General features: G+C 38.5%; 1 protein-coding gene across 15 annotated transcripts in view; it reads left to right on the plus strand.

Annotated features, from left to right (window-relative positions):
* Positions 1 to 27,189, plus strand: part of PARD3 (par-3 family cell polarity regulator) — a 444,307-nt gene that overhangs the window by 342,725 nt on the left and 74,393 nt on the right. For 13 of the 15 annotated variants that reach the window (XM_063148480.1, XM_063148541.1, XM_063148508.1 and 10 more), the window contains one exon: positions 4,093 to 4,347. In XM_063148480.1, the coding sequence (XP_063004550.1) occupies positions 4,093 to 4,347 (255 nt within the window). Of the gene's footprint in view, positions 1 to 4,092; positions 4,352 to 27,189 lie in introns of those variants that run through there. The other 2 variants (XM_063148591.1, XM_063148587.1) reach the window with 2 other exon arrangements.

Raw genomic sequence — 27,189 nt, forward strand, 5'->3', positions numbered from 1 at the left:
GATAGTTTATACTGAACATTATAATTTGAGTCTCAAAAGTATGACAGTGTGTTGTTGACATTTGCAGTGCTAACACTTCAGCAGGAAGGGTTTAGAAACTTCTTGAGATAACTTTTGTATTTTTAAAAGTTTAGTTTAAATACTGAAAAATTGATTAGCAGTTTCTGCAAAAATTCTTTGATGATGAAGAGTTATGTGAACGTTAAGCATTAGCATTATTATTATTGTTATCAAACCACACAAAATCCTTAGGATGGCCATAAATCCTCAAAATTAGCTGATCTGAAATCTCAGACATAGGCGTTTTTATTGTGCCATGTCATGAAGGAATACAATTCAGTGAAGACAGCTTAATACACTTATCCACATTATGAAACGAAAGCACTGTGGTCAAACACTTCTCCAGATACTGGATTTCATTAATGGGGGTGTTGCTGATTAGGGCTGAAGCACACAGCGAGTTTTGGTTCTCATCTGTGCTGCACAGTGTGTTTACATAACCATTTTAATCTTCCCCTCAACAGTCTGCCCTGGCATTTCCCATATCCATACTTGATGTGCTATGTGCTAACAAATGATTTAGGGCGCATCAAGCATATACACATATGAGCACACGGAGGGGCCAGCATAAAATACAGCTTCACATTAAGTTCAAGTCCTTATATAAAAATATATTCAGAGTTAAAAGCTATTATAATTCAGAAGGGATAGTGCAGTATTCAGCTGAGAGCTCTTATTCTTTTCAAGAGTATGCCTACATATTTTTCCCTAGTCGTTTGGTTCCTTCAAGCTGAAAGACATAATGTTTAAATGTGGTATGTCCTTGAAAAGGCAAACTCAACCATATTTTAAACAATATTCAAAAATATCTTAAGCAATTGAAATACCTATACTTTTGTCATGAGAAAGTGCTAGCATTTTCACACTGGCTTAAATGTAAAGCACAAAAGAATAATTAAGAGAAACAAATTGGAACATTTTGGGTTTCAGTATAGTCAGACACTTTATACCTTTAATTTTAGTGTTATCTTTTGTTAAATGTTATTGCAGTTACTGGGTACTCTGTTTATAATTAACAGGAAGATTAATGTGTTTAGACTCTGATTTTTAATACTATCTGTTTGTATTAACACATGTATTAGCAATTGTAGAAAATACTCTAAAAAATTTTTGGTAGATATGGACATAATTACTTCCATAACACTTCAGCAATCAGTTCTTTCCCACTTGAATGGGAATAAGTATCCCTCATGGAGCCATGCATGGGAAAATCTGAATGCTCTGGCTGCAAATGGCTCAGCATCCAAACTATTAAAGAGCCAATAAGCAGATGCAGGAGAAAAGGTTTTTCACATGAAAACCTTTCATGAGGGAACTCATGTCTGCACCTGTGGGGAGTGATGTGATCTTCACGGTCAAAAAGCTCAGAAGGTCACTGCCCTCTCCCATAGCAGTTTGTGTAACACAAGCAGATATCACCTGTAACCATCAGGTAATTCTGTATTACAATCACTTCAGGTAACAATGTTTTCCTCTGATTGAATTACTCTATGCCACATTATTGTTACACTGTCTGGTTTCATGCACTGAAATTTTGGTTATCTAAAATGCATGGATTTTTTCCTTCGAATTGGTGTCAGACAGTGTTCCCATCTGTGATGATAAATTATCCATTTAAAGGAAAATTAAAGCTACCAATGTCTAAGAAATTTCTGATTTCCTTTGCTTCTCCCATTCAGAGGACAGATATAAGGAGATAAATACATTTCTTCACAGAGTAAATAATACTGGACTACAAATTGGGAGGTAAACTACAGTGAGAGGAATCAACATGCACAGGTGGTTTTCAGACCTGCTTTTCCTCCTGCATAGATGCCTTCAAAGTGATTAAGGCTGTAACACTTCTGAATTAACAGTTTTGGGGTATTGGAGAAGGTAAAATATATGTTTTTATTTTAAAATAGACCTGCAGAAACCCTCTTTAAATTTGAAATTAGTTTTGCATTTAAATTTGAGTCCCTCTCCACTGTGAATTAAACAAAAACCAATTCCAGTCTGATGTTGCTGAAACTGTAGAGGAAAATTCTCTCAGCTGACTAGCGTTATAGTTTTCACTTCCATTCTTCCCTATTAAAATAAAAAGCAAACAATAAAGAAAATAATTTTAATATTTGCAAAATTAAAAAGTTATGTTTGTTTACAATGAACTTTTAAAATTTTTTTTCTTTTCACTGTGACTGAACATGGGGCATGTAAATGGATCTTTGAGCCATCAATGTAGGTGGTTCTGTCTGTTGAAGGTAATTCAGTCAATCAGTTGTATCCCAAATCACTATCTATGGCCAATACTTTCAGGATTTGTGGGGGAAAACATGTCTGTGTATCCATCCCTGTATTCCCTTATTTTTTATGGTGATCTTTGTAAAGGAACAGTTTGCTTGGGATTCAGTCTGACGAAGAGCCATTGCTGATCTTCACATACCAGCTCAGGGCTGGATTCGCGTGCTTGAACACAGATGACTTGTGTCATTTGGGCTGTCACAGTCTCAGGGACTTCAGCATGACCTGGGGAGTCCTTGCCCAGCAGCTGCAAGTCCATCAGGATTACCTGGGGGTGTCAGGTGGCCAGAGCTGCTAGTATTTGAGCAGCTCAATCAAGGCTGGGTATCCCAGCTCTGAAGGAAGGCACAAGCAGCAGCATCAAGAGTGTCTCTAGAATGACTTCTTTCATTCTCTGACACATGGATGGTTCCCGACTCTGGAGTCTGCTGCCAACAGCTCCCGGCCACCATACGGGGAACCTGCACACATGGCTGCTCTGAGCTCACCTGGTGTGAGCACTGACATTTCATGTCTTTATCTGCAGTCTGAATACCACCCTTTGTGTATCCCCTTTTGTTTTTGCAAATCTAATCTTGAGGGGGCCATTTTAAAATTCCCAAGAATGTCAAAGTTACCTAACTTTAAGCTTTTCTATTTTCAGAAGAGTCGAGGCTTGCTTTCAAAAGAGGCAGAGGCTTTGAATGGGCTGCTCTTGTTGAAAGTTGGCAAACAAGATGTCCTTGGAAATGGCACACAGCAGAGATGCACAGAGCTGCAGTCTGCATGGATGGATGCTGTCGCTCTGTAGCCATGGCTGTATTAGATGAAAAAGGAGCACATTTTACTAATGGAAGGGAGGAGACAGCTTCATTTTGCAATGATTACAGAGCATTAAACTGGTCTGGGGAGACAGTGTAAAGGGAGGGTGTGGTCAGCTGGCTGTGCATATGTGTGTGCAATACATCAAATTTCATAAAATACCAAAGAGACTTCGAAGCCCTGATCAAATTTTTGTAATAGCTTTATGTGCTTTTGAAAGTATGACCTCTGCTCGATTTGTGCTTGTCAAATTCCTAAATGTCATCTGTTTCTATCTGTCACTTTTTATCATACAGCTAAATTGGTGCACATAGATATAAACCCTGTCCAGCATCACCTTTCATTTGTAACTTTAACACAAGGCACTTTCTGAGAAGACGCAGCCTGCTTTTGAGAGATGCCAGATTCTGTTTATATTTTTTAAAAAGCATGCACATCTCAAAGGAATCCTACAAGAATCTGCTTCTGCTGTTTACTGCATGCATGCAAACATAAATATGTCCATGTCCTATCCCTACACAGTTTTTAAATTCTGAAAAGAAAAATTATTTTGTAGTATTAGGCTAAGAAAGTACATTAAATACATGCATTAGAACCATTAAATCTGGTATGTTTTAATGGAGTACAATACAATACAAATTATGTAAGGCCAGGTAATAACACAGGCATCCTAGGAAGCGTGAAACAATAGATTAACTCTGTTTACCAGCAGCTATGGCTAGTCATTATTTAGCTAAAAATGCAACAAAAGACAGTGGATAATCAGATGTACTCCTTAAAGACCAATGTTGTTTCAATGTCCAAGGTAAACCTGAGACCTCATGGCAAACTGAAACTGGAAACCTTCACTGGTTTCCATTGAGATAGGCTACCTAAAGTGTCTGCTGACTGCTGCTTTCAAAGGCCTCAGGAGGGACACCCATCGGTTTCAGCCTTCTCTTAATTTTTCAGAATCCAAGCGAAAACTCGAGAATTCCGGGAGAGGCAGGCTCGGGAGCGCGACTACGCGGAGATCCAGGAGTTTAACCGGGCGTTCAGCTGCGACGCGGATCCGATGTACGCCGGCATCGCCGCCTACGACTCCCCAAACAGCGGCACGGTGACGCTGAGCGCCCGGCCACAGAGCCCCAGGGAGGGACAGACTGTGGAGGCCTTGTACGCCCAGGTGAAGAAACCACGGAACTCAAAGTCTTCACCTGTGGACAGGTAAGCGCCACACATCAATGAGTGCACCCTCTCAAAATCCGCCCTCGTGTTGCTTTGGTCATGGGACGTGGTTGTCCACATCAGTTGGAAAGGCAGAGCTGGATTTTTGTTAATGGCTTTTTGAAGCCTTTATGTAGAACAGTGTTGAACTCACTCAAATAAACTTGTTACAGTATGGGGTAGGAAAGGTGTTTTCTGCAGAGTAACTACATTTCTTCTCTTTCTTCAGATGGTTTGGAATTTTGGAATCACTGTTGGGTATCGTTAGAATTAAATTCAAATTTTTAACATAATCAGGTTTATTGTCAAAGCTCTAGCAGATATGTTTGTGGAATACAACATTTCTAATCTATTTACAACTGTTACAAAATCTCTAAAAGGTTACTGTTGATATAGCAAAAATGGATTAAAGCTTACATGGATTCTAGTCTTACTGTAGTCCTGAAGTTCAGTCTAACAGGCTGAGATTTTTGATTAAGTATTGACCAAGTGAGCAAATTTTAAGCTTCGCTCTTGAGTTACTTGTTGGGTTGTAGCTTATGATTTGTACTCTTCCTGCAGTTACGTTATCTGAACTATGTCTTTCTTGTTTTTATGATGAAACTGGGCAAAATTCTATTTTCTGTTGATGGAGTTCTGAGTTAATTTGAAAACCTGAAGCTAAAAGAGGAATGTGTACTAACATAAAGTAAAAGTAGTGAGAGGCAGAATTCACTGGGGTTTTTTATGCTTTAACAGTGAAAATACACCTGTTTGCTTGGCTTACTATTGTAAACTTATAGTTCTGAATTTTCTCAGGATTACAAAAATTAAAACTAAAATCCTAGTGCAAGACATATTGCTCACTCATTTGGAACTTATTTATTTAGCTCATAGTCAAGCCATTCACTTTGTTTTCTACATCATTCTTTCAGCAGAAAAATATCGAATTTTCAGTAAAATCAGCAAAGCAATGTCTTTGTGTGCAGTGTTTGAGATCTGTATAGCTTCTGCATGAGCAGTGGCATTCACCTTGCATATTCTGTTCTAGGTGGTAGTGGAGTAATTTATGTTTCAGCTAAATATCTAAAACTCTGAGGACTGAGAGTGTTGTACCTTACCCTCCACTTCATCTATTTTGGAAATTTTCTTTACATAATATTGATAAATATACATCCTCTAATATGGCAAATAAGAAAATTTCATCTCCATTGTGGAATGTTTACATTTTTACTAAAAATCGGTTGCACAGCTGCCTTTTTATTTTCTCAATCACACCATTCTCTTGCATTGTGTAAAAGGCCTACTTTTCACAGTAAATAATTTATATATTGTGGGTATATGTACGTTATTTCAGTGAACGAAGCAAAATAATGTTAAAAGATGACAGCATCTGTGTCCTTGGAATTTTGTATTCCTCAGCCTTATATTGGCTGGCACCAGTATACCCAGGTGCCTGACATTTCAGCACTTTTGTGCCTTTGGAAATCAAGGTAGCTTGGTTGGATATGTCTGCCACGTGGTGACTCTCATGGCTTTTTTTGTTAGACCAAAGGCAGTGTTTCATGCTGGAGTTGAATGGCATCAATGTCACATCAACAAAAAAAAAGTTCTTTGATACAAACCTGGCACAGCAAAATAGGAGACCTGCGTGACCCAGTTAACTCTGTGTGGTGGCTGATAAAAGAGCCAGGAGAGAGTGAGTAAAGTGGAAGATAATGGAGTGCCAGGGGAATCTGATGTTAATCAGGTAGGTAGGACTAAAGAGCAGTGCAGTAGTTTTGTACATTCAGGCTGCTCCGGGAGCACAGAGGGTCCTGTCTCTCACAGCTGGATCATGCTGTGACAAAAGGAGAGACCCAGCACACACAATGGGCCTGAGCAAAGGGATAAAATGCAAGTAGGGTACCAGAAATGGGGCATGAAAAACCAACCCTGGTCCTGTGAAAAAAGGGGCCATATTTGACAAGAAACACCCAGAAAGAAATATTTAATTCAGATGTAAAAATACTATTATTTGCTATAATTGTACTCTGAAATACCTGTTCGGGGGTTTGAGGCATGAAGGTCTGGTGTATTAGGGTTTTCTTTCCTCTCCTCACATATGTATCAACAAGAGAGCTGTGGAGATGGTGAATCCCCCCTGGTTCTCCTGGGGAATGTTTCAGTGATGTGCACAGTCTCAGGCTCAAAGTTACCTCTCCAAGAAGCTGGATCTGCACTTTGGGCCTAATGCTGAGAGAGTGTGTCATAGAATCATGTAACAAATAGTTTGGATTGGAAAGGATTTTAAAGATCACTTGGCTGGGCGTGGAGGAGGTGTAAGAGCTGTGAGGGTGCAGCTTTCAGTTTTCCTTGAGGTGTGTGGAGGGTGTCTAGGAGCTTGACCTTTGTAATGTTCAGTGTGAGAGTCTGGATTATGGCTGAGATACCTGCCCAAAGGCTGTTCTGTCTTTCACAATTTTATCTTAGATATACTAAGAAAGCATCATCTGAGCATTGTTCTAAGAGTCAGTTGTCACCATGTGGACCTGAGGTGCTTGCTAACTCTTTTGTCTCCTTGTCTGTAGAATATCCAACTCCTCACCCCATGTGCATTGCAGCCTCTTTCTTGCTATCCCTTTCCAGCAGTGAGACCTTCCTCTTTCACTTGGCGTTGCCTGTGATGCCCCTTTTGACACCAAGCATCCAAATACCTCTGCTCAAGGCTCTCCTCCATCTCTCTTCTCTGCAGCCTGATTTATTCTCATAAAGCTACAAGAAATTTGATGACAAATAGTTGGTTGCAGTTCTGAATCCTTAAAATATTGTGTACATGAGTGTTCACCCGTGGTGAGTGTTATTTTCAGCGTGTTTTACTTCTTCTCCTTCCCATCCTTTCCTTTCTTCTGGATGATTCAGAGGTTACCCGAGTAGAGACAGTTGCTTCCAGCCTGGATGGAAAGGGAAATCACTCAGTGTGTTACCCTTGTGCTGAACTGCCAGGAGCTGGGAATGGCCAGGCTGTCTCAAATCTTTAGCACGTTCATATTAAAAGCAGCATTGTTTATATGGGAAATGTTATTTCTATTGAAGTTCGGTGCTTAGTGGCAAACAAAATTTGACATTTAAGTATGTCCAAAAGGTTATTTAAAAGTCTGCTACAAAGGAGCCTATAACAAAATGTCCCATAATAGTTTGCATACCATTGCTGAATACTTATGACAATTTTTTTTATGACTTCTAAGAGAATTAATGTGGCTGTGTGTGAGGCCTTGTCAGGGTTTGTTTTCCTTTAATATTCCCCCAGCTCTCTATTACTTTCATCAACACATGCCACCAACTGTTGTAAGTTTAACTGTATCATGGCAAATAGTGAACAGCAAAGTGGAGGACAAGTAGTCAACTGCTCATCAGTGTAGACAGATAGTACAAAACAGTAGGAAGCACATGGTGATTCCTTAAACATTGTGTGTTCATTTCTCTAAATAGAAAGTAGATTGTATAATGTCAAAATACAGCAAAGGAGAAAAAGATTTTAACTCACTCATTGGAGACATGCACAGCTAGATGTGTGTAAGTGACAATGACTTACCAATTTTACTGACAATGGCTATTAAAAAACCCAGCCTGTAAATATTAAGTGCTAATCAAATATATCCTTACAGGATTTGAAACTGATTTAGAACTACTTTAATGCAGATTTGTATTGCATCAGAGTTCAATCATTAATGGATATTTGGTGGAGTTTAGAGGAGAAAGTGTTGCTTGGTTGGTTGGTTTGGTTTTTCAGTGATTGTATCAGTTATGGATGTAACACTAAAAAAGTTATTTTCTGCTCTTTATCCTAGAGACTGAAAGCAGATTATCTTTCTTAGCAGAGGAGTTTATTGCTCAGAAGAAAGGAAGCTCTATCAATAAATAAATAAACAAATAAATTAACATGTTGGGAGAGATTGATGATCAGCCTAGCTGCATATACATGAGCTGCCCTTGTGACATCAGCTCCATCCAGTGCACTGACAGGGAATAGAGACAGGCTGCTAAGAAGTTTTTCACTTCTTCGTTAGGCATTGATGGAGTGAAGCAGAGGTGTAATGTATAATCTATGTTTATTTTATCATTTGGGAAAGAGGTGTCTCAAGAACATGGTTCTTGAGAATAAGGCTTTCAGCTTAGCTGAAAAATGTCTCTAGTATGTTTTGCATTACACAGAAGAGAAGCTGAATGACTGATCAATACTGCTTTTCATGTAGATGACAAGGATGCCATACAGTGGGGCTTTATGGCAATCACCTGACATCCAGAGCTGAGCACGATGCAGAAAGACAACTCCTAATGGCTGTCACTCTTTAATCATTTCCCACCAAGAGTGCATTGTCCTGAAATAAAATTGAAATAAAATAGGCACTGTGCTGCTGTAAATCTAAATAGCTTGAAAATAGTAGGTTAGACTCCTCCAGCTTGCTGAGGACATTTTAATGGAAACATAAATACCATAATCATATGCTTTTTGCATGCATTTTGCCATTAAAAGAAAAAACCTTCATTTTAGAAGGGAGACCTTTATGAACTGCTTTATTTTCTATCAGAAGTGGAATCAAGTTATGTCAAAGGAATATCTGGGAACTGAAAATAACCCCACTTCCTTTAACTGTCATCTGCTCAGTGCAAAGAGGCAAGATTGTTTTTTTCCAGGTCGGGTCACGTACTTTCCTTGCTGCTTTTCCAAAAAGAATGGGAGAACATTTTATTAAGTTGTTAACTTTGATTTTCTCAGTAATATCTTTGTGCATAAATTGGCATGAGAGTAATGAAACCTGGAAACTGCATAGAAACACTCTAATATAATAAAAGAATATGTAAAAAGTGAAATAAGCAGACCCTGTCTTTCTAGTGTATATAAAATAACTCTTAGCAATAGCAGAATGGGTCATGAAAGCTATGAAATACTATATTGCTGGGCTTGGATAAATATTTGTTAAAAAAGCTGGCTCTTGTGCAGCTATATTAAACTTCTTTATTAGTAGTGTCAGTCACAGGAGTGTTCTTAAGTCTGTGTGATCATTTATGCCTAGGAATTGGAGCTTAGTACCAGGCTCACCAGAGATAGAGATAGGAGTTATTACTTAGGGCAATGCATCCTGTAAATGCTAGGGTGTTTCTCAGAAGAAGAGATTTTTTGGTGGTTCTGGAATTTGACTTGAAGAGCACTTTCGTGAAGGGAAAGGCCACGGCCCTGCAAACCATCTATCCAGTGACATTTAAAACCTGCAGAGCTGTGCAGAGGGCTAACAACCTATATTGAATAAGATTATGAGTAAGCTCTTCCCTCCTACCTCTGTTTACTTCTCTTTGCTGATCAGGGAGTGTATTCCCATCTCCTGGATCCCTTGTTCTTCCCTGTTCATCACCCTCTGCCATCAGAGCCCTGCAGATACCATGGTACAGGGGAGGGAACCACTCCTGCAGGTGAATATATTGAGAATACTCAAGTTGCAGGGATCTTTTTGTTTTGCAAACGCCATAAGTAATTGGTAATGTTTCAGAAATTAATAGTCACAGGGTTTAAATCCTTACCTTCCAGTCAGTATCACTCTTTTGTGACATTACAAAGCTTACAAAGCTTCATTCCTGTGAGAGTCTGACTTCTGAAAAGACTTTCTTGGCCTACGAAATGGCACATATGCCATTATGGAATAATCAGACTCTCCAAGGCAAGCTGCCTGGAGAGCAGTGGGTTAATGAACTGTTTGCAGCTCTCTGTGTAAAACTGAAAAAAATACTTGGAAGTCATTGTGGTATTTTTCCTCCTCTGTCTGTTATAACCCAGAGAAGGATTAGTTAGAGCCTCTGTGAGACTCTTCATGGGGTTTAATTTCACTTCAGCGCTAACACATTGGGGTTTTTTGTTTCTCTACCCTTCATCCTATAAGCCAGTAATCCTTGCCCCCAGGACTGCCTAAAAATTAGCTTGGTCTCTCATAGACCTGTGTATTTAGAACCCAATAGACACTATTAGCATTGGCATTTTATTATCTTAGGTTGGTTGTTTTCTTTTGTTCTTCCACCTTGATAGAATATAAGACAAGTTTTAATATAAATTCATGAGGATTTATGTAGGCTCCCTATTGTGAAAGTATGCAACTGCACTCCCCTGTTTGGGTTACCACTTTGGTGGAATAAATGGCAGACTTACAGTGAACTCTATTCAGGTCTCCCATTTTAATTACTTGGAAGTCCTGGTCTCTCTCTGAATAGATCCCAGGCACTGATACTGTTGTGAGAACTACATCACTCTCCATTTACCACAGCCTCACTGAAACCCCGGTGGTTTCTCTTCCCCTCTCCTCTGTCTGGCTCGCCGTGCGATCTGAAGTGTGACAGCTATTTGTTTGTTTTCACAAAAGCAGCTGGGGTTAGTACCTCTACAAATGGTTGCAGTGGGCAAATGCAGAGAGAGATAAGAGAGGTGAACTTCCCTCGCTGGGTTACAGGACCAGGAGGTGAAGAGTGGCCCACCCAAACGTGCCCTTGGTGCCCCTGCTCTGGGATGGGCTCCCGGGCTGGAAGCTGGGACTGTCTGCATAGCTGGGGGATTTTCAATGCCTTCAAGTGCACTTGAGAGACTGTTTATAAAAGGGGGGTCAAAACCTGTCACTTCAACACAAAATATTGGTAATTTACATAAGTTGTGACTGAATTATGTGTAGTATTTTTGTTGGTATATTGGTACATTTTGCACACTGTGATAGATCAGTTGCGTGTTTTGTTGCTTGGGTTTAAAAGAGAAAAACCTTTACTTTTTTTTCAGATGGTAGAAGTTAATATTTAATTCTAAAAAAAAGGAAAATAAAAACTATAATTATATATCCCAGTATGAAAAATCATGATGCAAAAGCTAGAAAAGGCCATGTCTTGGGCATCAAATGGTTATTGTGTGGCTTGAGATTGCGGTCCAGAAACCCAGCTGTGTGCATAACGTGCACATCGTTTTTTCCCGCTAATGCCATCAATGCAACTTGAACTTCTTCATCCTGAGAAAATTATGGGGAATATTTGAGTACACGAAGCTGAAAAAGCAAAGGCTTTCCGTTCATTAAATCAAGTGTTTTGATCCTACCGGTGTAAACTGCTAAAATCTGTTCTTTGCAAGTCCTACTAACCAAAATTTGTATTGCAAACTGATGTTGTGCCTCACTTGAACACCATAATTTAATCAGTTTAATTTGTTGTTGCTGTTGAATGTGGCCCTTTCTAAATAGAATAAAAATTTATGATCTTTTTGTCTTTTATGTCCCTCCAGTCAACCCATCTGTTCCTCTTTGGTGAAGGATTCAGGCTTCTCCTTTCCAAGCATTTGAAGAGCTAGGGATTTTTCATTTTAGATTTTTCTGGTTATGGGAGAGGGGTGCAAAGGAAGAGCTTGTAGAGAATCCTGTATTTTCACAAAATCTTGGATTTTTACTTTCTTAAATTAAATATGCAATTTGAAGTTAGATCTTTAATGTAGTTTAATGAATGAACAGTAAAATGTTCTTCTAATGTTGGAGGATTTGAAAGGGTTTTCCTTCTTTGCTATTTTTGTGAATGATACCTCCTTCCCAGATGAGACAAACTATATTTAACTACACTGTTTATCCTTATGGCCAGCCTTGTTTGTTTATGTGACCCACAAATCATCCTGCTTATGCTTAAAGTACTTTGTCACTGGAGGAAGTGGTGGAGTCTAATTGTGGGGAGGAATCCTCTGCAGTGAACTTCAGGGAGGAAAATAGCATCACTTCATATAGCTTGCAAGGGGAAGTGGTTAATTCCTTGTAACATATTGTAAACTCATTGAATGAAACATACCACACTGGCAGCCCTGGAAACTGAGAAATTGCTGAAAGATCTCATTTCAGTTTGTTCTTGGTTGGAAAGCTGAAAAACAGTGCTTTTCCACTCATCACTCAGAAAACAGTGTATATTCCTGCAGCCTTGTACTTCATGATATATTGTTAAAGAATTGGTTTATAAGGTGTTTGAAATCTTGTTCCTTAAGGCTCAAACACTGTGATGTGAAACATTGAAAGGTTTCTTGCATGACCTATTTTATATGATTAGGTATTTCTGAAAAACATCAGACTTATTTCTAGAATCAGACTTACTTGCCATGAAAATTTTCATTCTTTAAAATACTAGTGGCATTTAAATAGCTTTTCAATTTGATGTATTCATAGCACTCTTTCTTACATGATGGATGTATCAAATGTTATTATGGTAAATAGATGACATATTTGTAATGGATAGGTAATTTCATGTACCCAGAGTTTAGACAGTGATATAACATATAAGACTTAATTTATGAAAGAAAAAGCAGAGGAACAGATTTTGCTTCATTTTAATTTTTGTGTATAGTTTTGTAACAATGCATGGCATGCCTGAGCTCCATTGCTTTCTGTAATGAAATGTCTTCTGTGTGCAACAATTCACATTTTAATACAGCCTTCCCTCATTCCTAGGTTTCCATTTAAAAGGAAACAGTACAAACTGGAATGAAAACACATAATTTCTACTCCCAACATTTGAAAAAAAACAATTAGACTTCAAGGGATGTGAGAACTAATGTCCCTCAGACTTTTCATTTCCACTTATCTTTGGGATGGGAAGAGCTCTGACCTGGCAAACAAAGAAGACAGAAAATATTAGCATGGGTCTTTATTTCCCAAGACATAGTTCATGGCTCATTAACAGTGGTAGTATCTGTTCCTGTGCTGCAGAGAAAACAAGCAGAAGTTGCCTGTCGTTACTTTATAATTGTGTTAGTAGATATAGTGTGAAAAAAAAAAGAAAGAAAAAAGGATAAAAAGAAGGTTTAGCTGTGTATTATTTTGTACATCATCTTAAACTGTGCTGTGTCTGCCAGCTTAAGATAAACTCTATGCATATTGGCTAAAATGTCAAATTAACCCACCCATTTTTAGGATTGCTAAATGCCCATCAAGGAATGGAGGGTTGTGATGAAGGTATTTTAATTAGCAAAGTGTGATTTAAAGGTTGCAAAAATCAAAAAGAGCTTATTCATTTTTCATCAATAATAATTTTTCTTAATATTTCATCAGAACCTGCTGATTTGGAGACCACCTTCTGGGCTTTGATTCATTAGGACTGCAGACATAATTTAATTTTTTCCCCTTTCCTCATTTTGTGATATGCTCTTTCATCTTTGAGACATTGTTAAGATGTTTCTAACATTCACAGATTGCTAATTGATCCAACTTTTTTTAAAAACTGTACTTAAGACAGAGGCTTCTTTTCTGTGGAAACAAGTTTCCATGCATTTGCTGTTATTAGTGTATTTTTCAATTTCTACATCTGATAAAAGTTCTCAAACAGACATTGAAAATGTAGGACTTGCATGGTTTTATATATGGCAAGTGAGGCAAAAATATTAGGGACATGATAGAGGGAATTTAAAAGAGTTGATAGAGTTATTAAGGTTATGCAGTTACTCCATTAGGCCTTTGTAGTTCATCTAGAACTAACTTGGTATTAAAACAGTGCTGTAAGTAATGGTTTTTTTGTCTAAATCTTTGGGGGATCATGGAGAAGAGCAATTATGGGAATTTATGCAAAGGCATTTTATGAAAGGATGTACAATTAAAAGAAATTGCTCCTTTCACTTTAGTAGGGCTGTTCATTTAAGTTTTGTCTACATTATCATACTTTGGTAATTTCTAGTCCCCAAATGCACTTCTGTTACTATTTTAAGTTGAGCTTCATAACCTGTTTCTTCTTGGAAGATTTCCCTGTGGAGAAGTATCTGGAAAACTTTTCCATTTGGGGGCCTTGTCTGAGCAGCAGGGGCTGGTTGCTCAGCACAGTGGGTTGGAGCAGTCCAGGTGCTGTGGGCTGTACCCTGATCCTGATCTGTGAGTGGCTGGAAAACCACCACAGTCTTCATTTTCCTTTGCTCATCTCAGTTGTGAATGTGTCACACTGGGTGGGTGCCCCTGATTCTGTGGAGGCACGGTGAACTAGAGAAAGGCCATCTTTTTCTTTTCTTCCACGAGGCCATTTTCCTCAGTTCAGTCTAATTAGAATTTCAGGAACGTCCTCTATGTCTTGCTTAGATGGCCAGAGCTGAGTTGTTTGTCCTGTGAAGCCACACTGAACAGTTCATGCAGGCTGAATTTCATTAGCTTTCATTAGTTGCACTATTCTGCTGTAGTTAAAATTGCTGCAGCTCAAGATGTCAGAATTTAGCAGGAAAATAGGCAAAGCCAACAGACCATTCAGTGTCAGAAATAATCCTACTTTATTGGAGCTCACACTTAATGTTTTTTATTATTCCTTCTCATGGGTCAGATGCCTCCATCTTTTATGTAGCAAGTCATACTAGTTTGCCCACATTCAGTAGAGCACATGCCCATGTGCAGAATGAAATGCAGATACAAGGATGTGTTTAGCTGTGACAGAATTTTATGTGCATGTGCTTATGTCTCTCTGTATGTTTTTGTATTTGGAAAATCTCTAAAAATTCCTCTGCTCCAGAGGAAGTGACCTCCAGAAGCCATCTAGTCCAACCCCCTGCTCAGAGTGGGCTTGCTCAGGTCAAGTTGCTCAGGGCTGCAGTTGTGTCCTGAATATCCCTGAGGATGGAGATTTCATTTAGCTCCCTGGGTGCCTGTTCTAGTATTTGATCAGCTTCATGCTAGCTAGAAAAACAAAGGCAAAGAGAAAAAGCTTTTTATATCAGAATTTCCTGTCCTACTGTTTGTGTCCATTTTCTCTTATTCTAATGCTGTGCAACTCACAGAGGAGTCTGATGTGTCTGTAAAAAATAAACTAAAAAAACCCAACCAAAATTAATGAATCACTTAATGTAATATTTGGAATACAAAACAAGAGATTCAAATTTTTCAGGCATCAAAAGAAGTTTTAAAATAATAAGGATTGCCTTACAAAATAATTGTTATCATTGAACTTCACCTTGAATGATTGTCAGTGTTGGCTTTTTTAGCTATTGCATTTTCATATTTCAGAATGCACTTACCTATGTCTTGTTGCTCCCAAATTATTTTGAAAACATGTTTTTTTTTTCTCTACTGCACTCTCAAAACTTGAATAATAAGTCTTAGAACACAGATAACTCTTGATTCATCTTTAAATAAAGGTGGCTGCATAGAAGGTTGCCTTTTGTCCCTTAATTCACAGGTTTTGTATTACGCTTACAGCATTCAGCTCCACCAAAAATGATGCATCTAAAGTACCCTTAAAAATGACTCAGAGCTGTGTGTGTTGTTGGATTGCTCCTTACACACACTTAGTTCTGCTAGGGCAGGATTGCTGCTGTGTAGGATGTGTGGCTCTGACAGCCTTTCTTTTGCTAAAGGATTTTCTGTGTTTCTCTTTTAACACTGAGGTTCTGCAGCTCGTCTGCACAATTTCCTGGACAAAAAGAGCTCATAACTCCCAGAGAAAAGATACTGTGTTGGCAGTGAATTCTGAAACAGAGGCTTCTGAGCATTTCTCAAAGTCCTGCTTGCAACGTTCATTCTGGGCTAGGGTTTGCTGATGGTGAGTGCATTGCAGGAATGGAGGCTCAGGAGACACTGGGTGTCCTGTGGAGCTGAAGGGCCACACCAGAGGACAGAGGGGGAAAGGAAGCAACTCTGCTGTGGAGATCAGGAGCACTGCAGGATGGGGAGCAGGGAGAGGAAGCTGCCTGCTGAGCTCTCTGGGACAAAGGGGAGCCAGCTATCCCCTCACCTGCAGGAAAAAAAATAATCGAAAAATCAGCTGCCCTCCTTGTAAGCACAAGTGAGGTATAAGATGGTCTGTGTGGGGTTGTCTTTTATCTAGAGAGTATATTTGCAAGGATCCTGAGGAACTCCATAGCCTTTAATGGGACCTGTAGTTAACATACGTACATCTTCACTCCTCAGCTGATCCCCTCCCCAGTCCCTGCACTGACACCTGTGCAGTGACACACTGCTGCTCTTCAATTGCACATAAATCAGGGCCAGAGAGTGGAGACAAGCCAGGACACTATGGAAGGAGAATTTAAGTGTAAAACGTAATTACCTGGGCTGGAACATGGCCAGGGCACAAAGGTTAACACCTGTATGCTGGTGAGAACTGCCTGTTGATATTCTTCCAGAAACCATTTTCTACAGAGTTACAGAGAAGACCTTGTTAGTCACTTGGTCTGATCTCCTGTGCACACAAAATTTGTTCTTGCTGTTGTGTGTTCTGTCACTTGTGTAGTGCACATTGAAATGGGACATGCTCAACAGCATTATGTGGGCTCTTTCTCTTATAGCTCTTGTTTGAGAAGACAATTGCCTGATATTTAATCTATTTTTTTCTTTTATTGCCTCCATGTTCTCTTCAATGTACTAAGGTCTAGAACAGAAAGACAAAAACAACCTGATATTCATGGTACCTGAGCATGTCCCTTGAGATAGTAAGAAAGGAGGAAAAAAATACTTTGATAAATATTTGTGTTCCTCAGTCACAAAACAGCAAGTTAACTGCTGCTGCGAACTGAACAAAGCAAGCTCAGCTATCACCGCATCTCACCAGGAAAGACACAAAGTGTTACCATCTTCCTTTCCTTCTTTGTTCGTAGACAAATGCAACATCACTCCTTTTGTGTGCTTAGTTTAATTATTTTTTTTTGTATTTTACCCTCTTATTTCATTATTTCATCTTCAGTCAATTTTTATTCTCTGGGTAGAACACAGGAGTGCCATTTCAAGCAACTCAACAGTCTCATCCTTCATCATTCTGCCTGAGCTACTCAAGCCTCTTCACTGAGGCAATACTGAGAGTAGAGCTGCCTCTAGTCGTTCAAGAACTCTGAAAAGTGGTTTTAGATTTCTTTCTCAGTCAAGTATTAATCCTGTCTTAAAGTCCTCCATATTTTCATCTGAAGGTAGCTATGTCTTGAATGCATATCTCTCTAGTAGGAGGAGAAATAAATTTTGTTCTGCTCTTGACCTTGTTCTTGATGGGTGTTTTTCATTTGTAAGAAGCCTACAGCATTTCAGAGGTTCTGCACAGTCTGTCCTGGTTTCATATTATGGCTGTCAGTGTTACTGGAGCATCTCTTCAGAGGAGGTCTGCAGGACATTGTATCTATTTGTCATGTGAGGCTTAATGGGGACGTCCTGAAGGAAAACTCTCATTCCTACAGATTGAGCCAAGCCTTGGTAGCTGTGGCTGCAATATTTTATTCCTTACAGATGAGCACGGAAAAGGACTTCTGCTCATTCAGCAGCTGGGTACACAGTCTAGCATTCAAGTTAGGCAGTGTAAGATCAGATTTTTATTTTTTGTTGTTATTGGTTTTTATGGTTGATTGTATAGTGATCATTAATATTTCACTGGAATTTATTATAAAAGAGAATTATATTGTAATGTTAGAGGGAAATGTTGAAACTTTTATGTGATTTTAAATTGCTGTGTATCCAGTCTGACAAATTGTGCTAGTGCATAGAAAATAAAAGGAGCTAAGAGAAGTTTAAACTCATGTAAGCAGAGGAAGGCAATTTTATACAGTAAATAAATACAATATTAGGAAGTATGACATGAGGGAAGTGCTGATGTGAGAGGAACATGAAAGTGAGAAGCATCATGCTGAGGACTAAGGATGAGACTGAGATCGTGTGCCCAAGGCAAAAAGAGCTCCCAGGCTTTGGACTTGGAGATGACAAGAAGGTGGGATGAAGATGGCTATAGGGGGTAAAGAAAGGTAATAATTACATTCCAGCAATCTTTAATGTGTGTCAGTAAGGTCCTTGGCCATGATATAATTCACACGCAATTCACCAGAATGCAATTAAATTCTGTTGTTATACTTTTCTCCCCCTATGAGCTCTCTTCCAGGATTCACCTGAGATTAGGAAAACATACCTGAGCTCATTTATTCCCACCCTGCATCTTCAGCAGTGCTGCAGACACAAAAATGAAGCCTTGACTGCTGCATCCCATTTGATACCACATCAGAACAATTTAAAGACGCATAAAACAGCAGGAGCTGCAATGTAGGTGTTCAGGTTCTTGCTGCTCGGCCACATTACTATCTTGCTGTAACTGCAAGGGTGTTGCAAACTTGATTAAAAAAATTAATGATGAGAAACAAAGGGATGAGCAAAGAGACCAAAAGAAAAAAGTGAAGAAACCGTGCAAGAAGTTTATTGCATGCAAGTCATCCAATTATCCCTCAGAGCCCACATCCCTTGTCTAATTGCCTAAGTTGATCTTTCTTCAGGACTGAATGGATTAAATGAATAGCAGGCCTGGTGGAAAGCAGCCTATGGGAGGCATTTGGTGAACAGGCTTGCATGAACAGCAGAATAGAGTTTCTATTTGCTTCTGTTTGTCTGGGCCTTCTGTTATCAAAAAAGGAGCAAAGAATGAAAAATATGAGGGCTTTTGATTAGTAAATAGTCCCTTTGGCTCGGAGTGGAGACGCTGGGGAATGCTGCAAAGCCTATCCTGATACTTTTTATGCTGTGCTAGTCTGTATGGTATATCTCTCTCTGGGATCATAAACTCTCACTTTACACTATATTAAGTTAATTTGAAAAACTGAAGGAAAACTTCTTCACAATATCTCGCTGCAAATCCACTAGGCACTGGAGAATGTCAGGGTTGAGCTGGCATTAGAATGAGAGTCAGTGGCAGCCTGGATCCTTGTCTCACAGCAGCCACACGTGCCAAACTCACACTGGAGGAAAGACAACTGTCAGGCTTATGTACCTTGAAGGACTTCTGTTTAATGCATTCCTCTGCAAACACACCAGATAAGAAAGAGTCCTGTCTAACAATTTAGTAGCTCACCCTATTCTGCAAAATATCTCCTGCAGTTATCCCCTGTAGACAACATCCATCCCCTTTCCTCCTGCCACCTTAGGGGTGGAAGTATTATTAAGGGAATGAAATAAAGAATATCCTGTGAAAGAATGAAAAGGAGAGGAAATCAGTCTTCTTCCAGTCTTGTTTCCTGTTGGCCAACACCTTCCTTCAGTTTTGCCCAGTACATTGCCCTGTGAAAGAGCACATTTAGACCACAGAAAAATCCTCAAGGGTGATGTTATCTTACTTTTATTTGTACAATTCCATAGAGTGCGGTGCAGTATTTTGTAGAGTTTATATTAAGATCAAGTTGTCTGTTTTACAGTTGTTATGTGAGATGTTAAGATGTAACACAGCATTGGAAAGAAAGGAGGCTACGGAGACGGTAGGTGGTTCATTTGGATGTCCTCAGGTGACATCAAGCTAAGAAATTAATTTCCTGAGAGAAGCCTGGAGCAGAATGGAAACATTATTTGAGCTGGAAAGGGCTTAGCAGAGGAGGCAGAAAAAATTATGTTTTCTGAGCAGTCCTAGACTTATACCTGCTTATGCCTTCCTTACTTATACCTCAAATTTTATTTAAAAGTAAGAGTTTTTAAAATTCCTATGCAGTTATTTCATCAGGACCTTTTCCCAACTTGCTCTGCGATGAACACTGAAATGATTCATGCAGTCATACTGCTCTGACTGAATAATTAAAACATTTTGACAGCCTGAATGTACAATGGATTACATATGCTTCTCTCTCTACATCTCTCTCTCTCTACATATATGATGATTAACAGGACTAGGTCTTATGTCATATTATTTGATGGTTCAATGAACTGAGCTTTCATACTGCACTTAAGAGTGTTGATAGAATTAAGATAGTCATGATGGTTTATGGATCTAGCTGTCAAATTAGAAAATTTCACAGAGTTAAAGAGAAAATGTTTGTGAAATGTAGAGAACTTAAAGAAGTGCCACTGGTATGTTAAGAGCCAAAATTTTTCATTCTAAATTCTAGTCTTAGCTCCTGGAGGATGAATGGATATCTCTGAAATACTCTGATTTAATGTGGTTCCATCCGGCCTAAATCTGTTGGGATGTGTCCTAGACAAAGCTACACAGGCTTCACAAAAGAAGAACTCAAAGTTTTGAAAAGGATCTTGTTCATGCCTAAATTAGAAAGCCAAGCTATCTATATAGCCAAAGGAGAGAGCTGGTATCCTCAGGAGGGCAATTCAGAGCATCCAAGTGAGATAGCTTTAGGCGGAGTTGCAAATGCTCCCTACCCATACATATTAATCCTGCCCTGAGGTCATTTAGATACCAAGTTGATATGAACTCCTAAAGCCCAGAGTCAGCCAAACTTCCTCTCTGGGCATGGTTCAAGTGAAAGTCCATTCAGTGCAGGCTTGGCCATCCATGGCTCTCCAGGGCATTGTCTGGTTTGCTCTGGTGATGCTTTATGATCCTGATGTTGTGGTGAATCAGCATCACTTTTGCATCTGCCTTCACAATCTTGACATTCTCATTAAATGGAGGCACTGAGGAGGATGTTCACACACAGTATGGGTGTTAAGAGAGAGAAATCCATATAGTGCATAGATAGAGATACCTCCACAGGGAAAATCAAAGCATTCTAGGAATGTGCCTTTCTCTAATGCCTCGGACATCCGATTTTCATAACACATGTACTGAAAATTGGATGTGTGAGTACCCCATGAAAGGCAGATGCAATGCCTAAATGTAAATATTTGGAGCAACTTTGGATGTTCTAAAAGTCATAAATCCGACCTATAGCTCCAGTCAAGAAGGATCTGCAGCTGCTGTAGGTCTGTTTCATATTTCAATGGAAATAAGTCTTTGGGTCACTAACATGACACTTAGATTTCCATGTTTAGGCATCTGAGTTGATGATACTCACCAAGTGACTTTTAGCTACAATTACAGTAGTCAGGGGGAAATTTAAACCTGATTCATATATGTGCAATATCAAGCTAAAAACCTCTCCACCTTTCTGCCCTTTCCTGATGGCTCGATCAGTGTCTGTCCTCATTCCTGAGCATGAAACGGCAAAGTATTATGTCTGATTTTGACAGTGTCTGGACAGCTATTGTGTACTTTCAAATGCTCCAATGTGCTTAAATGTTACAAGATTTAAATACATGTAAATTCTAAATATTTGTATGTAAAGGAATTAATTTATAGGATTATAATAATAAAGTACTTGCATCTCTTTCCTTTCATCATCAAGGGTTTTCTGGGGCAAGACTATATGCAAGACAAAAGGCAGTGAAGATTTAGCTTGCTGAATCTGGCCAGTTTTAGAATGTTTCTCGGCTTGTATTCTTCTGGAGACTCAAATATTGTTAACTAAACACTGCCTGTTTCCTATTTCAAAGCTTATTTTTTCTTGTAATGTGACTTAAATGCATGAATGTTTGTTATTTCTAACTAGCTGTCTCTTTTTGATGGGCATTTAAATATCACAAAGCCATAGATATGATAACTAAATTGATAAATAACTAGGGTTTTGTTTTCAAGAAAGGTATTATTTCCATTTGTACTATAAAATTTTATATGCTTCAGTGAAATTAATGCCTGAATTGTTGGATAATGTCTATTTGTAGCTTTTGAGTAAACTCTCCTGTGCAATCTCTACATACGTGAAGTTGAATTTAAAAACTAAATGTTGTTTACAGACATTTCCTCAGCAATTTCAGTTGCATGTGATAGCTCTAATTTGGCTGCTAGAGAAGAATTTGCCTTTTAGGGACCAAAAGGCAATTGTATTCAGTCATCTACTTTTACATGTTCCATTAATACCATTTACTCAAGCAAGACAAGAACCAGTTTTGTAACATATTTTGAGAATCTGTCAGACTATAAAACTTTCTGCTTTATGTAGATAATATAGTATATGATAGATTGGGGGAGACATTGTTCAAAGAATAATTTGAGAAAGCATATAAGAATTTTGATATCTCAGCAACTGCAATATTGCTTAAGAAGTCATGGTGTTACGTAGTCAATCCTTTAAAATGCAATAATAGATTATTATAATATATGTAATGGAATTTTTCTCACTTGATTATTATAATTGCCTCAATAAGTAAAACATTTTAAAAATTTTATGTTGGCAGTGCTAGCATAACAAAGGACTTACTTAACATGAGAGTGTGCAAACAGATGTAGTTTAACTTCATGGGCAATAATGATTAATGGAAAGATGTTTCATAAATTATATTCAAAAGGATGCACATCTTTTCTATAGGTGATCTTTACTACTTACTCTGATAGCCCCCCTCATATGATGTAATAGGTTTCTCAAAAAAAGCAAATAGTTTATTCTCCCTGTTTGCAGTGGACAGGACAAAAATACTGGATTTACAGGGGAAGTAAAAAAGATATTTTTGTCTAGTGAGAAAGAGGATGAAGCACAGGAAGTAGATTACTTGTCAAGACTGTGGATTTCTCCAACATGAAAAGTCTTTATGGTCATTTGAGATTGGCATAACCAGGTAAAGCACATTTTTATGAGAGCAGGACTTTCAGATCCTTTTCACCCAGGGAAAACCATTTGAATTCACTGAGCATTTTTTTGTTGTATATTATATGGTATTTTGTAGAGGCCCCTATGTAAACTTACTGATTTGACTTCTTTTGGGGGTAAGGACAGTATTATTTTTCTGGTAGTCATGTAAGATTTTGTGATTTTTTTTTAGGAATATTTGTCCTGGTAAAATAGTTTTTTGTGGCATGCTGTTAGGTTTTATTATTAATAATGTTATTAATATTATCGTTATTTACTAGTAGTATATACATAGAAGTTTGAGAGAATGTTTTGCTAGGACTAAGAGGAGCAGGAAAGAAAAGGAACACTGTTAGACGTGATAGGATGATCCTTTGCGCTAAATAGTTGAAAATATAGAAAATTACCTTGCCTTAACATAAACTCAATATGTTATAGGTAGTTGGAAGTTCAAAGCTAATGCTTTGAAAATTTGTACAAAAGTATCTTTGCCACAGAGGCAAATGCTTACTTTTTATGTGTCTGGAAAAGACAACTATAACTACTATGTTTAAAATGCTGTTATAAATATTTTTAAATAAGTATATTGATTTGGCTTCTTTAAGAAACACCTCATTATTACAGCAGTGATCTTCAGGGTGCTTTTAATCAGAAAATCATGTAAATTGGTATACTAGTTGGCAGCTAATAGGCTTCAGGCTTTGGATGAATTATTTTGTGCTCATACAAGTAATAGGCATATTAAATCTGAGCATTTCATCAGCAAATCTCTAATAAAAGTGAACACATTGAACAGTCATACTTAGCACTTGTAACGTGCTTTGCTGCTCTGGAGCATTGCACAGACAATTGGAGCTCTGTGTGTTGTTACCACTGCCTCAAAAAAAAAACCAAAACCAGTCCAGCTAAAGCTGGATTAAAGTCAGTATATGCACATTACATTGATGGGAGGTGGGTATCAGAGAGGTTGTTTTATACATTGGTACTCCTCTCTGGATATCTGCTGTTACAAGACATGGAGCAGATGGATCTAGTGATCTAGTCCAACTGTTTTTGTTTCTTTAAGGTGGAAAATAATTAGGTTAAAAAAACGAAACCAAAACCAAAAAACAACCAACCAAAAGAAGCAGCCCATCCAAAAAAGGGGCATAAATAAGAAATCTATGGTTTTGTGAACTCATTTGCGTATACAGTTCACTGACTCACTGACTTCTTGAATTCACATGCAGGCACTTTGTGAAGCAGATAGGAATCATCAAGTCCAGCTGTTAACCTAAAAGTCTTATGTATCTTAATTGACTGAGTGACACAGATATAGATGTCTCCATTTTATTAGGTGAATCCCACTCTGTCTGACTCCAGACACTCATGAAGTTGCCATTTCAATCTGAGACAATTTGCTCTTGACTGACAGTGCTGAGAAAACAGATGGTACTTCATGGTAACTTCATGCCCTAGAACTGCACGTAGTTACCATGCAAGTACACAAGTTTTAGTCTTGGGGATTTTGAGTGGGATCTTTTTATTAAATCACAAATGAAGATGAGTGGTAGAAGAGTGAAGATGGACTTTGGGGTTGGCTATGGGGGCTACCAATTTCAGCAGCTGTGGTAAAAATTACCACCACTTGCAAGATGTCTACTGTTTTTTACCTCACTTACTGCTTTGTGTAGCACTGTTTAGAGCTGTGGAGGGAAATATGAATTATGCAGCTTGTACACTGAATTTTTGTGGCCAAATATTGTTCACTTCAGTTTTCTGACTGCTTCATATTAAACTTCTCTAGCCTCATTTTCAACTGCTTGCACCACTTGTGTGTGTCAAGAGAAATCAAGCACAAGAAAAGCAGGGCATTCAAAAGCATCAACGACATCTGAATCTTTTCCCCTTAATTTGCAGTCAGATTGTTGTGCGAAGGCTGCCTTGGAATCCCAGTGCAGAGTGTAGCTTTGAGCTGGGTGTGTTGCTGCTCCTGCTTCCAGATTGCACTGTGGGATCAGGGCTGTGTCACACACACAAGTGGTTTGTGCTGCTTTAGATTAAATTACATTCCATCAGTGCTCTAGATTTTATTATCATCAAAAGAAACATTCAATTCACCTGCCACTTAATCTCCCCTCTTCCTTCTCTCCTATTCAAGACTGAGAACAAATGTTGAATGAAATTATTTTAAACCCACACATTTGAGACATATTAAACTTAATCTTTCTTGTCCTAGGATGTTTGAAGTTGTCTGCTTTGTCAATTATCAACATGTTGGCTTCTGCTGGACTACATTCAATACTCTTCTGTTTCATTATAGAAAAGTAAATTAGAATTGTGGGTTGAGCATACATTTTCTCTCTTTTTATGCAGTCTTTCTAATAAATATAAGTTGAATGTTTTTAAATATTCAGATTTTTAATCTTCAACCTACAATTTGTCTTTCAACAGTGGCAAGACACATTTGTGTATGGAACTCTGCAACGTCTCTTCAAGACAATGCATCCTCTACCCTAATGTATTGTATCTATCCATTAGATTTCTCATATTAAATGAGTAGGAATCATTTTAACATTCACTTTTTTTTTTTTAATCATATATCTAACAGCAGGCAATGTTATTTTTCTTCCATGGGCTTTGCTTATCCACCCACTTCCTTTTTTGCCATGATGAATTTCCTTTGTAGTTGATTATAGTGATTTTCTGGTTTGACATCCCTCAGGCTGTGCCTTCTAAATCAATATCTTTCGGTGAATGTTGTTGTGATGAGCTCCCCCCCTCTCCAGTTTAAAGAATACTTAAGAATAACCCAAGTGAAGATTTTTTATGATATGTTAATTTACTTTCTCTTCTTATGTCTGTTTCTCGGTCAAATCTAAATAAATTATTGTCTAAAGGTTCCTCATTTTCTACTCTTTTAAATTGCTACAGTCCAGATTTTTGTTTTCCAGGCTGGCATTTATCTTTGTCTTGTAGCTGTCCACATTTTGAAGTATACAAATACCACAGACCCCTGATGTTCCTTCATTAAATGTATTTGAGGTGTTGACCAGATTATGGAAGTCATCAATTCCCTCCTTAAGACAGAAAATGCATCTCAAGTTCTGTGGATGAGGGGGAAAAATAAACTCTTTGTTTGCTTACTCATCTGGGAAACTACAGTCTGTTGCCAAAGTCAGTTATCATGAGCTTTGATTAGAAACCAGCAAAGACAGCTGCTGAAAACCACAGTGAGGAAGATTTTATCTGCTTAGAGAAGAGTTCCTTTGACTTTGGAAGAGCAGAGGGACATTGCTTGGGGAATATGAATATGCATTCCTTTTAATATGTAGATGGCTATGGATGTAGATATTCTAGCTTGCAGTGCTTGTTGTTGTTGTTAGTGTCACTCTGTTTCTCTCTCTCAACACTCTTTTATGACCCGAGGGTGCTTTTTTCTTTAGTTTTAATTATTTGTGTTGCATCCATATGTGCAGACTTGTAGTGTATCCGATTTTGCAAAATGTGCCTGTGAATTCATTTGGCTTTAGCTGAGTGATCACAAGTTTACTAGTTTAAAGTCCTCCAAACAGATGAAAGGGGGAATTGTGTACTGGTTTAGAGATACATGGTTAGATGCTGCATTTCTGAGTGGTTTTGTTCATGTCGTTCCATTTATCTGGTGATTTTCTCTTCTCAACACAAAATTTCAACAATAAATGTTTAGTTCAGAATCTTAGATACTTTGCTGGCAAGGCTTATTAACCTATGAAGCTTCTTGACTGCTGCAGTTTTGGAGGTTTTCTTGATTTTGCAGTTTTTCCTAGTTGCTAAAGGATTTTGTATATAGAAATATTGTGTTGTTGACAAAGTGAACCTGAGAACATCACCACTGATGTTAATATTTCCATACAGAGCCACTTCCCTTTCCCAGAGCTCTGGTGCTCTGCTGGTGTAAACAACTGGGCTGCTGTGGTGTCTCACCTAAAGGAGATTTTGAATATTTTGTTGCCTTTCCAGTTTCCTCCATTTCAGATGGTCTGACCTCCTCCCAGTGGCAGGTCAGGAATCACAGAACCATTTGCTGAGCCAGATCTGCTCACTGGCTGCACTGAAAACTCTCTTTTCTACCCAGGATCATTTTCTGCTGAGCCTGAGGCATCACTTGTCACAAAGTGCCTGGTGATCACCAGAGCTGGACTTAGGTGAAATTGGTGTTAGTTTATGAGCATGGGTGTGGGAGAGGGAAGAGAAGCTCATGGAAGGGGCACAAACAGGTAATTCTGTGTACTTGGATGGCATCACCTTCCTGTCAATTGGCAGTTTAAGGTGGATGTGTGTCGTGCTGTGCCTTTCCCTCTTCAAACCTACAATGATATAAAGAGCTTCACAGTCAGGAGTCAGACCTGGCTTCTTTCTGTCATGGTTCCATGATATTTGTACTTACTTTGTTATGTTCACAGCTGACCCAAAAGTAAAGTACAAAGTAATACTGTTTGAAATCCTGTAGAGTTTTGCAGGAATTTGGTAGGATTTTGGTAGGGGTGATGAGCTCAGTT

The sequence above is a fragment of the Melospiza melodia genome, chromosome 1 (genome assembly GCF_035770615.1).
Source record: "Melospiza melodia melodia isolate bMelMel2 chromosome 1, bMelMel2.pri, whole genome shotgun sequence".
Taxonomy (NCBI): Eukaryota; Metazoa; Chordata; class Aves; order Passeriformes; family Passerellidae; genus Melospiza; species Melospiza melodia.